We start from the raw sequence: 12,719 nt of genomic DNA on the forward strand, positions 1-12,719 counted from the left end.
TTTTTATTATTATTATCATTATTGACGGTGTGCAAAAAACTTTGCATTACATGAAGTTCTAACATTACAATATAAAAACGAAGGACTTTTTATAACTGTAAAACAGTCAGCTTAATATTATTATTATTATTATTTATATTATTATTATTATTATTATTATTATTATTTATTATTATATTATTATTAGTATATTATTATTATTATTGATGGTGTGTAAAAAGAACAGCATGACATTGAGTTCTGACATTACACGATATAAATAAGGACTTTTATACTGTAAGCCGGTCAGCTGTTGGACAGTCAGTCGCTGCTTGTATGTAGAGTTCTGACAGGAACTCAATTGCATTTCTTAAATGCTTTTACTCTGTTTTTTTACCCTTACACAATCACATCACGACGTAAACAGTCATGTCTCGTTTGCTGTGTTTATCGCGGCGTCTCCATTTGCGCCTGAATGTAAATCTAGCGTCAATAAATCGCAGCCTTTTGTGTGTTTGTTGACACGGAGAGTGAAGTTGAGGGATCAGCTGATGAAGAGCTTTACTTCAGCGCCCAGAAGAGCTTCAGACGCCCCAAAACACTCGCTTTTGTGGATGTTCGGACTCGGGACGGGGTTTGTTTTGGCTCTGGGCTTGAATTATCGCACATTTGGGTCTGAACAGTGTGAATGTGCCGAACAGAAGACAGACGGGCATCAGATTGTGTGCAAATACACCGCCGCCATAGAGAAGAGCAGAGACCTGCTGCAGCGGATAAAGGTACAGGTATCTGAGAACCATTTACCTTACCTTTTCATTGAGGTGAATTAGGTTTTATATTCGTTCCTTTGAACGGTCCCTATGTTATTCACCATCTGAAATTGCATGTAAGTTATGAAACAACATTTATTATCTTAATGATAAATCAATATAAATATGTCCTTGTTTAATTTAAAACAATGAACTTTTCCCTGCAATCTAAAACACACTGATCTTAATTAAACTGGCGTATTCTTTTTAAAGAATATTCATGTTATCAGGGGCATAGCAACCGGGGGGGACGGGGGGGATCCGTCCCCCTCACTTTTAGAGACAGACAATTTAGAAACAGGTGATTAATAATTTTATGAATGTATGATCTCATACAGCCCCCCCCCCCCCCCCCCCCCCCCCCCCACACACACACACACACACTATTAAAATGTCTGATACGCCCCTGCATGTTATCGTTATATTATATTAAAATAAAATTTAGTATAAATAATAATCAGTAACATCTGATCTATAGAGCCAGGGCTTCATCTTTAATTTTTTTGCTTATCCATTTTAAGCAGAAATTATTGTAGCAGAGATTTGTCGCATGTCTTACATTCAGTTTTACTTTAATATTCATTTAAAAACTAGGTTTTAAAATGATTCATTATTAATAACACAGATTAATGAATGTGAATGCGTTTTGTGAAATTAGAATTAAATATATTTTAGTATGTGTTTCACTTTAAATACAGTATTAAATAATGTTTTATTCATTAAATAATTCATTTAATATTTATATAACAGGCCTGGAATAAGACTTCAGAAGCCCCTGGGCACAATGTCTTGTGGGCCCCCTACCTGGCTGCATCCCTATAGTTAAATTAAAAAATAAGATTAATGTAATATTTTTTTAGTAAAATTTATCTATAATGTATTGCCCGCATTTTTTAAATAAATGATATACAGCACAGCGACACAGTGGCGCAGTACGTAGAGCTGCCGTCTCACAGCAAAAAGGTCGCTGGTTCGAGCCTCGGCTGGGTCAGTTGGCGTTTCTTTGTGGAGTTTGCATGTTCTCCCCCACAGTCCAAAGACATGCGGTACAGGTGAACTGGGTAGGCTAAATTGTCCGTAGTGTATGAGTGTGAATGTGTGTGGATGTTTCCCAAAGATGGGTTGCAGCTGGAAGGGCATCTGCTGCGTAAAAACGTGCTGGATAAGTTGGCGGTTCATTCCGCTGTGGCGACCCCAGATTAATAAAGGGACTAAGCCGAAAATAAAATGAATGAATGAAATGATATACAACACATATATTTCTAGTCTACAAAGATTTAACTTATTTTGAAAGCATTTAAAGCACACTTTAAAAAAATAATGATAATATAACTAGTGAGAATTAATGGATTTTAATATGCTTGTTGAAGGTTACAGAAGCAGTACTAAAATATGTATTTAATGGCGTTTTTAATGTATAACGTCTACAAACTTATAAAGCATATGATTTAGACATAACACCTCTCCAATCCAGTTCTTTGAGTCTTCTATAATACACACACCTATTAATGATTCCTACTTGTCTTGCTCGAGTAAGCAAAATCTGATATGTAGTAGGGGAAAAAAAGAAGAACGTGTTCATCTGACGCTGGATTTGAACCGGTTTCATGATCGTTCGCATTAAAACATGTTGCCATGCGCTTTACAAGCTACGGCATTCACGCTGCTGTTGACTGCGCTCTTTAGTTATGTTGTTTCTGTCAATTAAACGGTGATGGGAGTGATTTGCTTAACTAGCTTATTCCAATAATGTGCGCTATTTGCACTTAGCCTAAATAGACGCTCAAAAATCTGCATTTTTTTCCCCCCTCGCAGGGGTACCAATTTCACACGGGCCCCTGTGCCCATAATGCCCAGTGGTTAATCCAGCCCTGATTATGCATTTGAATTCATTCATTCATTTTCTTTTTTGGCTTAGTTCCTTGATTAATCTGGGGTCGCCACAGCGGAATGAACCGCCAACTTATCCAGCTTATGTTTTACGCAACGATGCCCTTCCAGCTGCGACATATCACTGGGAAACACCCATACACTCTCATTCACACACATACACCACAGCCAATTTAGCTTATTTAATTCACCTATAGCGCATGTGTTTGGACTGTGGGGGAAACCGAAGCACCCGGAGGAAATCCAAGCCAACACGGGGAGAACATGCAAACTCCACACAGAAATGCTAACTGACAACAGCCGAGGCTCGAACCAGTGACCTTCTTGCTGTGAGGTGACAGCGCTACCCACTGCGCCACCACGCCGCCCCTTAAAATGAATTCACATTAATAAAAAAAAGTACTAATTTAAGTTGATTGAACTTTATAGTGCCGAGAGTGGGGAGATTCTTTTATCTATTAAAAATAAAACGTTTGTAGTGCAGAACGGCCTAAAAAAAGTCATATCATTTTTCAGGATGAAGTTGGAGCTCCAGGGATGGTTGTTGGAGTTTCAGTGGATGGCAAAACAGTTTGGTGTGAAGGTATGAAGTTATTCAGTGCACACTGAGATCATCTCTACTTCTGACTTACTGCTTAATTAAAACAAACACACACACAAAAAAGGATATTTTTCAGCTTAGTCAAACTACTTTAAATGAACTCAATCTTGAGGTATTTTGGTGACAACTCAATTGTTTCATGTTCAATCCATTTAAATTCGTAAAAAATATTAAGTTAGCTTAATTGATTTGTGTTGGGAAAACATGAAGGAATTGTGTAGAACGCAGCATGTTTTACAGTGCATGTACAGTTGAGGGCAGACTCGTTAGCCATCCTGTGAAATATTTATTTTTCCAAGTATTTCTTAAGTGATATTTAACGGTTTAAGGGCATTTTCACAGTAATTCCAATAATATTTTTTCTTCTGGAGAAAGTCTTATTTGTTTCATTTTGTTTTTGCGAGAAAACTGTTTTGTTTTGTTTTTTAGACCATTTTAAGGTCAATGTTATTAGCCCCCTTAAGCAATATTTTTATTTGATTGTCTACGAATTTCCTAATTAACCTAGTTAAGCCTTTAAACATCACTTTAAGCTGAATACTAGTATCTTAAAAAAAAAATCTAGTACAATATTATGTACGGTCATCATGGCAAAGATTAAAGAAATATTAGAAATTAGAGTTTATAGTTATTATTTTAGAAATAGGCATGGTATGATAACCGTTTTCACGGTATACCGCTGTTTTTAACAGGGTTTTAAGGTTTTAAAACCGCCAAAATTTTCTGTAACACCGTTCCTAAGGTATGTGTAAGATTTTTTATTTATATATATATATATATATATATTTTTTTTTTAGGACAACAGTATCTCCAGCTGAAAAAATATACAAAGATGCCGTTTTAAATGGTAAAGAAATCTGTGTTTTTGAAAGCAATGAAGACAGCAGAAGTCAATGATTCATTTGAATTATTTAGTCTGACATCTGCTCCAAAATATTTTAAATCTTTAAAAAAATAAAATATATTGTTTTCAAGGAGGAAAAGTTTACATTTCTTACCCAGACATTTGAAAAGAATATATTTTAGAGCAGTAATCACAATACCGTGAAACAGTGATATTTTTATCCAAGGTTATCATACGGTCAGAATCTTATACCGGCCCATGCCTAGTCAGAAATGTGTTGCCAAAATATAAATCAATTCAAATTTAGCATGAGCTAATAATTCAACTGTATGCAAAGCCAAAATTTATCATCCATGTACAGCATGTGTTTAGAGACTCTGGCACTGAGTGTACCGGTGTACATTACCCATGCATTTCCTCTCTCAGGGCTGGGTTATGCGGATCTGGAGAACCGAGTGCCTTGTGGTCCGGACACGGTGATGAGGATTGCCAGCATCAGTAAACCTCTGACCGCAGCGGCCGTCGCCAGACTCTGGCAGGACGGCAAGATCGATCTGGACGCTCCTGTCCAGAAATACGTCCCGGAGTTCCCAGAGAAAGAGTTCGATGGAGAGAATGTGAGTGCGTCCATTTCAGAAGACGCTTGTAATTAGGGCTGTGAAATGTTTCGCTTGAGAATCGATATCGCAATAGTAATATTTCAGATCACAATAGTGTGTAATCCGTAATATTCATTTTCATTCGGCCTAGTCCCTTATTTATCAGGGGTTGCCGCAGCTAAATCAACCGCCAACTATTCCGGCACATGTTCTACACAGCGGATGCCCCTCCAGCTGCAACCCAATACTGGGAAACACCCACACAAATGTCTTTGGACTGTGGGGGAAACCGGAGCACCCGGTGGAAACCCACGCCAACAATGGGAGAACATGCAAACTCCACACAGAAATGCCAACTGACCCAGCCGAGGCTCGAACTAGTGACCTTCTTGCTGTAAGGCGATTATGCTACCCACTGCACCACCGTGACGCCATACAATTCAATTAATCCTTCAAAAAAATTACAAATTTACATCCACAACTGATTTTGTTTTTAAGAATTAATGGCAACACATTAGTTTAAATATCAATTCTCACTCTCGTTAGCTAGGGACTTACTACCTGCATGTTATTAATATACTAGCTGATTATTTGTAATTGAATTTTTTTTATTTTAAAGAAACCCCCTCACACAATTGTAAAGTGTTTTGGGTGTACAGCCATACACAATAAATGCACAACATAAATGAGCATTATATTACTTATGAATATACATTTTCTGCATAATCTTATTCTACATCTTTATTCCTACCCAATACAAAACCCAACTTCTACCTTAATAACTATTAATAAGCAGCAAATTAGGAGATTATCGAACTAAAGTCATAGTTAATGGTTTGATAATAGTGAGAATTGTACCTTAAAACAGAGTGTGTTAGTGATATTCGTCTATAGGCAGGCCCACAGTGCGTGTACATTTTTATTACACACACAGGGATGCACAGCAGCACACAAACATCTTTAGATATAAAAAATGAAAGGATTAAAATGTATACGATTATTATTGTCTAAATAAAAGTGCACTTTTTCTTGTCCCTAAAATAGTAAAAGTGGTTTCAGACATGTGCCGAGTGCTTTACACCATGTGCTTAGATCGTTAAAATAGAGCTCGTACATTCTCACCTGGCAGGCTTTCATTTTGTTAGCAAAGCTTCATGACGTGTAATATTTTGGAACATTGTTGTAGGTTTGGTGTCACAATGGGTTGTTGGCCACTTCTTTGCTAATAGTTTTGAGCATATTGACAGATTGATCCCCTTTGGCTCTCTAGTGATGCGCACATCAGTGCCCCCGAGATCACAGCGAAATAAAGACTCCGGCAACATTCACTGAGATCCTATGGCTACTACTAATGTTTGAGGGAAGCGCATTTATTTCCAACTGTGATCAAAACTGACTGAACTACTTAAACGAATATGCATTAAACTGTTTTATTGCACACCTTCCAGCCAATCAAAATCAAGAATTTCAACACACCATGGAATGATTCGCGTCAGTTTTTATGCCTCCTTAAAAATCCTTTAAAGCACTGCAATCTGTTGATTTTTCTATTACTTATTTCACACCCTCAAGCTAGTCAGAATCAAGAATTAGAAAACAGGAATAAATGATTATGTATTTATTTAAATGCTTCTTCCTTTAGAGTGGAGTCAGGACTTTTAAACCTCTACTTGTGTATATTGAACTTGGATTATATACTGAAGAACTTGACATTGAGTATATCAGTCGCTTCCCTTTGTCCTTAAACCAGGTCACAATTACGCCTCGGATGCTCCTGTCCCATTTGAGCGGCATCCGTCACTATGAAAAAGATGGCCAAAAGGTGAGAGACAATAGAGAGAAAGCAAAGCGCCTTCTGAAGCCCCTGGAGAAGAAAGAGAAGAAGGAAAACAAAGAGAAGCTGAAAGCAGACGACAACAACTTGAAAAGCAAAGAAGCTAAAGGAGGACGACGGAAAAAGGAGTTTGAGCAGGAGGAGTATTACCTCAAGGACAACTTCGAGAGTGTAATCCAGGCTCTGGACTTATTCAAAGACGATCCTCTCATTTTTAAACCCGGTAAGTTTTCTCGTCTTCCCATATATTGTTGTAGAACCCCATTTCTGAAAAGTGTTCATTGTAAAATGCAATAAAATCAAGAATATATGGTTTGTTAATTCTGTTTGACTTGACAATCTATTATATACATGGTAGTTGGTGAATTAACTACATTATTTTCAATTTTGGACTAACTCAGCAGGCACACAATGTCATAAGACATTAATTTTACATTAGATTTTGGTCGTGACTTCAGGTGACCAAATTTCAATGTCTAGCCAGCATCTAAGCACAATGTTATTTTTGACATCCAATAACCACATCAAGTAACGTTGATATTTGGTTGAGTTTTAGGCTGATTTTAGACTGTGTTTCAGTGACCAAAATCCAACGTCGAGCCAACATTTTAAACCAACGTCTTATTAACGTCAAATTCTGCCATTTATTGTCAGGTATGGCAACCAAAATGTGACATCTGATAGACGTCATAGTGGTCCAATAACGACGTCAAATGACTTTGATATTTGGTTGATTTTACGTTGTGTTGGAAAGTGACCAAAATGCAATGTCTAATAGACGTCATAGTTGTAACGCTCACACAACGTTGAGCTTTAACATCATTAGACTTTGATATTAGGTTAGCTTTAGGTTGTGATGTCAGGTGACCAAAATTTAATTTCTAGCTAGTGTCTAAAGACAATGTCTAATAACGTTGTCAAATTAAGTTGATATTTGGTTGGTTTTAGTTTGTGTTGGAAAGTGACCAAAATCCAACGTCATATTAACGTCAAATACTGACATTTATTCGTCAGGTATGGCAACTAAAATAAAACGCCCGATAAAGGTCATAGTGGTCACGTCTACACAATGTCAAGCTGTTACATCATTAGACGTTGATATTTGGTTGATTTTATGCTGTGTTGGAAAGTGACCAAAATCCAACGTCGAGCCAACATTTTAAACCAACGTCTTATTAACGTCAAATTCTGACGTTTATTTGTCAGGTATGGCAACCAAAATGTGACATCTGATAGACGTCATAGTGGTCCAATAACGACATCAAATGAATTTGATATTTGGTTGATTTTAGGTTGTGTTGGAAAGTGACCAAAATCTAATGTCTAATAGACGTCATAGTTGTAACGCTCGCACAACATTGAGCTTTAACATCATTAGACTTTGATATTAGGTTAGATTTACAGTAGGTTGTGATGTCAGGTGACCAAAATAACATTTCTAGCTAGTGTCTAAAGACAATGTCCAATAACGTTGTCAAGTTAAGTTGATATTTGGTTGGTTTTAGTTTGTGTTGGAAAGTGACCAAAATCCAACGTCATATTGACATCAAATACTGACATTTATTTGTCAGGTATGGCAACTAAAATAAAACGCCTGATCAACGTCATAGTGGTCACGTCTACACAATGTCAAGCTGTTACATCATTTGACATTGATATTCTTTTGATTTTAGGTTGGACGTTGGATATTGACATCAGCCTGATGTTGGGTTCTGATGTCAACTTGATTTTCATTTCTTAAAACAAAATGCAACATCCCATGATGTTGGGGTACAATGCCAATCTGACGTCATGTTGATGTCCTATGCCTGCTGGGAAGATGCTTCTTTTATACTCAAACCTGAAAGCAGTCCACTTGCCTACTGTGGACTATTTTAAAATGGTTTAAATTAGATATTCTAGTACCATTTCACTTTTATTTTGTTCTGATTCCCAACATTTAAGGAGCATCAATAAATAAATAAATAAATAAATATGTATAAAATCTATTGAAAATGTTAAATGTAAACATTGGAAATCTTTTCTTTATAATTTTTTGTCAATTAAGTAAAAGTTAGATGCAGATTATGAAGCAAAAAATTCTGTATTATAAGATTTGGCTTTGATTGCATAAGTTATTTTATGATTATAGTAGTTTATTACCATATTTTCAATGTTTTAGAGTCATTAATTTTATTAACTTTATTTTATTCTGCTCTTTCTGGTTTTTCAAGTTTCATAATTTCATATACCCAATGTAAAAAAAAACTCTGTGTATCATATATCTGTAGGTAAATGTGAAAATTAATTTAATAAAACTAAAATGATAGACCGACAGACGGGTGGATGGATGGATGGACGGATAGATGGACGGATAGATGGACGGATAGATGGACAGATAGATAGATAGATAGATAGATAGATAGATAGATCATTATTACTTATAGAGCTTAATTCTTCTTAATTGGACTGCTGTAGGTTCAACTTTCCTGTACTCCACCCATGCCTTCAGTCTGCTGAGTGCTGTGGTGGAGCGAGCAGCCAATCAGAGCTTCCTCGACCACATGATGGCCATGTTTCGGGAGCTGGGCATGATGAACACCGTTCCAGATGAAAACGACCCCATCATTTACAACCGTGCCAGGTAAAAGACAATGCTCAAGTACAATCATGATGAACACAAATCAACAGACAAATGAATAATTGTTTTTTTGTTGTTGTTTATGAAAAACATTTTTTATGAATATTTTATACATGAATGGAATATAAATATAAAGTGTAATAATAAATATAATATGAATTCAGTTCATTAAGTTATATGATCAATTATGTTTGCCAAATCATTACCAGTTAAGTTTTGTAGAGCAGTGTTTATTAGTATCTAAAACTAAGACTATTGTGACAAAATAGAAAATAAATGAATATAAATGATATAGTAAGAAAAAAAGAAACCTCTTGAAAATTCAAGTTTTCTCTGGATTTACAGGATTTGTGTAAAGTGTAAAGTGTTTTTAGTTTGTTTTGTTCTATGCAGCTCTGATAACATTTCTTTCACATTTCATATAAATATAAAGCAATTTAGAAATGTTTAAACAAATAACATTTGAAGTTTTCATTTGTTGTGATTGGAAATCAAAGTTTTTCCACAAAATATGTATTCTTTGTAACTCTTCTAAAGATAAAACGTTTGAAAAACATGTCTACAAATAATTATAAACATGCCTGAAAACATGGGAAATTTTTGTTATTACTATATATATATATATATATATATATATATATATATATATATATATATATATATATATATATATATATATATATATATTAGTATATTATATTAGTATTTTATTTATATATATATATATATATATATATATATATATATATATATATATATATATATATATATATATATATATATATATATAAAATAGTATATTATATTAGCATTTTATATATATATATATATATATATATATATATATATATATATATATATATATATATATATATATATATATATATATATACTCTTAAATATTGCACTTAATCTGAATGGGTTTAGATGGAATGCTTTAGTGTTGCATACATGCCCATTACACACAGATACGATTTTGAACAAATAGATTCTTTATTTTTTTTGGGGTGTAGCTTTCAAGAATGACCTGCAGAGAGCAGCAAAAGCTCTAAAATAATAAAGAAATTTTTTACCAGAAAGTCTCCCTTATATCTAATTTGTTTTTTAGGAAACATTGCTGATAATTAAAAGATTTAGCTTAATCTAAAATGTAATAAATCTGAAAAAAAAAAACGTAAATATGATAGGAAACTTACCGCTATGTTCATGGAACATTATTAGTTATTATATTATTACCTTACATTATTACTTACATTATTATTTATTACTTAAAGGTGCAGTGTGTACGTTTCACACCCAGTGGTTGAACTAGGCATTGCACTCCTGGATTAAAACACATTCTTATGCAGGTTGCCAGACTGACGTGAGTGTGCCAAACTATCAAGTCTAAAGGCTGATTTGAATAATTTTCTAACTAAAAGCAATGCCATGTGATTAAAGAAATATGGTTTTGTCCTAATCAACATCTGCAATTTATATTATAGAAACAGCTTCTATTTCTCACAGGTGAACAACAGGATAAACTATGATCCCCTTCAGTACACCTCATGTGCTTTATTCAGTGTTAAATGCTAATAATGTGAGTTTGAATGCCATTTTACGTGACATTTATTCCCATACTACAGAAAGCAGCAGCAGATAGTTCACCTCAGATCTTGAAAATAAAATAAACCATTTGAAATTGAACTTTAGAACTGTGACTGAGTGTAAACCAACACACATCAGTGATTCAGCATCTACATTTAGTAATGTTAAAGAGGGTTAATATGTATTAATTAGATTATAAACCTGAACATTTCGTTGGAGTGCAGTGAGTGAACTATTCTGTGCTTCTGAATGGCTGTATTTACATTTCTGTCGTGTTTAATCTAGTGCAAACAGCCAAATTGCTTATCGCTGCAAATCTCGCCCGCCAAGTAGCATGTTGTTAGGACACAGGGTTACAATATAACCTGCTCACCTAATGTTTACGTTCGTAATATTTACATTATTTGCTAATTAATAAACACCTCATGTCGAACTCTGAATCAGCGTCTCATTTCGGAGTCTGCTACTGTCCACTGGAGGTCGTATTTCAGTCACGGATGCATGCTTAAAGAGCCTTTCTGAATGAATGAATGAATGAATGAATGAATGAAATGTGCTGTTTTCCATGAAGGCAACCCGGGGTGCTGAAATATAATTGGCTAAACTGGCATTGGGCGGGTTAAAAGAACCGAAATAAAGACAGACGTTCCAGCACGTAACTCTCAGTTTCAAAGCAGAGTATCTGACTTCAGCATTGTTTTTCAGATAAACAAGAATGTTCACTGAGCATGTTTCTGAAATATCTGCAAACATATTATGGTGTTTTTATGCTTTAGAAGAGTCAAAAACCGACATACAGCACCTTTAACATTCGAATGATTTTTAGCATAAAGGAAAAATCAATCATTTTAACCCATGCAATGTATTATTGGCTATTCCTAAAAAGAATGTACTCATATGACTCATTTTCCACTGTATTATTTGTGACATGCAGATAAAGCTAAACATATTTCCCGTTCTTCCTGCAGATTCTACCACCTCAACAAAAAGGGCCGTGTTGTGAACTGCCCCTATGTGGACAACTCCTACAAATGGGCCGGTGGAGGTTTTCTGTCGACAGCGGGCGACCTCTTGCAATTCGGAAACGCTCTTCTCTACAGCTACCAGATGACCGAAGTGAACGGCCGGCTTCCCGGATTTGTCAAACCGCACACCGCCAGAGTCATGTGGGCGCCGGTGGACAGAACAGAGGCATCATGGGACAGAGACGGTCAGTACGCACAGGGCTGGCTGGTGGTGGAGAAGCAGCAGAAATATGGTGAGTGCAGAAAGCGCAGACATTACGTCTCACACACAGGGGGCGCCGTTGGGGCGAGTAGCGTCCTGCTGGTTTTGCCTAAAGAAGGTGAACGGGACGTTTTGATGGATCGTCCTCCTCGCGGTGTGGTGGTCAGCATCATTACAAACATGCAGTCGGTGGGACTCAATAACACCGCCTTGAAGATTGCGTACGAATTCGATAAAACCGGCGATGAGGATAGCACATCTGCTTGACTTCGTTCTACGATTCGTTTACATTGTTTTGACTGAATGTTCGTGCCAAGTGTTTGTTTTTGGAGATATTTTAAATATGTGAACTGTTTATTATGTTGAATAAATAAACGTATAATGGAAACATGGCTGTTTTATGTGATTTTTATTTATTTATTTTTGTTTTATCACTGTTTAACCCCTTAACTGTTGGTCCCACTTTTTAAACATAGACATATAAATCACGTTAGTTTGAAGGAAAACACTTATCAGACTGTAGCTGAATTGAAGAAACTTCAAAAACGTAAACAGAAGAAAAGTTATGTGCCTTTTAAGTTTAAGAAAACGATTAAATAAATGTATTTTATAAAATGTATTTGTTTCGAAACATGTTTTACCTTGAAATTGACTGAAAATCGGCTGGTTTTGCCTAAAGAAAGTGAACTGGACATTTTAACGCGTCGATCTCCTCCTCGTGGTGTGATG

The 12,719-nt window shown here is 35.5% G+C and overlaps 1 protein-coding gene across 1 annotated transcript; it reads left to right on the forward strand.

The window, feature by feature from the left end:
• Window positions 1–408: 408 nt before the first annotated feature.
• Window positions 409–12,380, forward strand: LOC130219419 (serine beta-lactamase-like protein LACTB, mitochondrial). Its single transcript, XM_056451829.1, is given in 7 exon segments — window positions 409–441; window positions 444–758; window positions 3,195–3,261; window positions 4,550–4,740; window positions 6,473–6,779; window positions 9,014–9,179; window positions 11,732–12,380. Coding segments are annotated over 7 exon segments (1,605 nt in total). The 3' UTR covers window positions 12,258–12,380.
• The last annotated feature ends 339 nt before the right edge of the window (window positions 12,381–12,719 follow it).

The sequence above is a fragment of the Danio aesculapii genome, chromosome 25 (assembly GCF_903798145.1).
Source record: "Danio aesculapii chromosome 25, fDanAes4.1, whole genome shotgun sequence".
Classification (NCBI taxonomy): domain Eukaryota; kingdom Metazoa; phylum Chordata; class Actinopteri; order Cypriniformes; family Danionidae; genus Danio; species Danio aesculapii.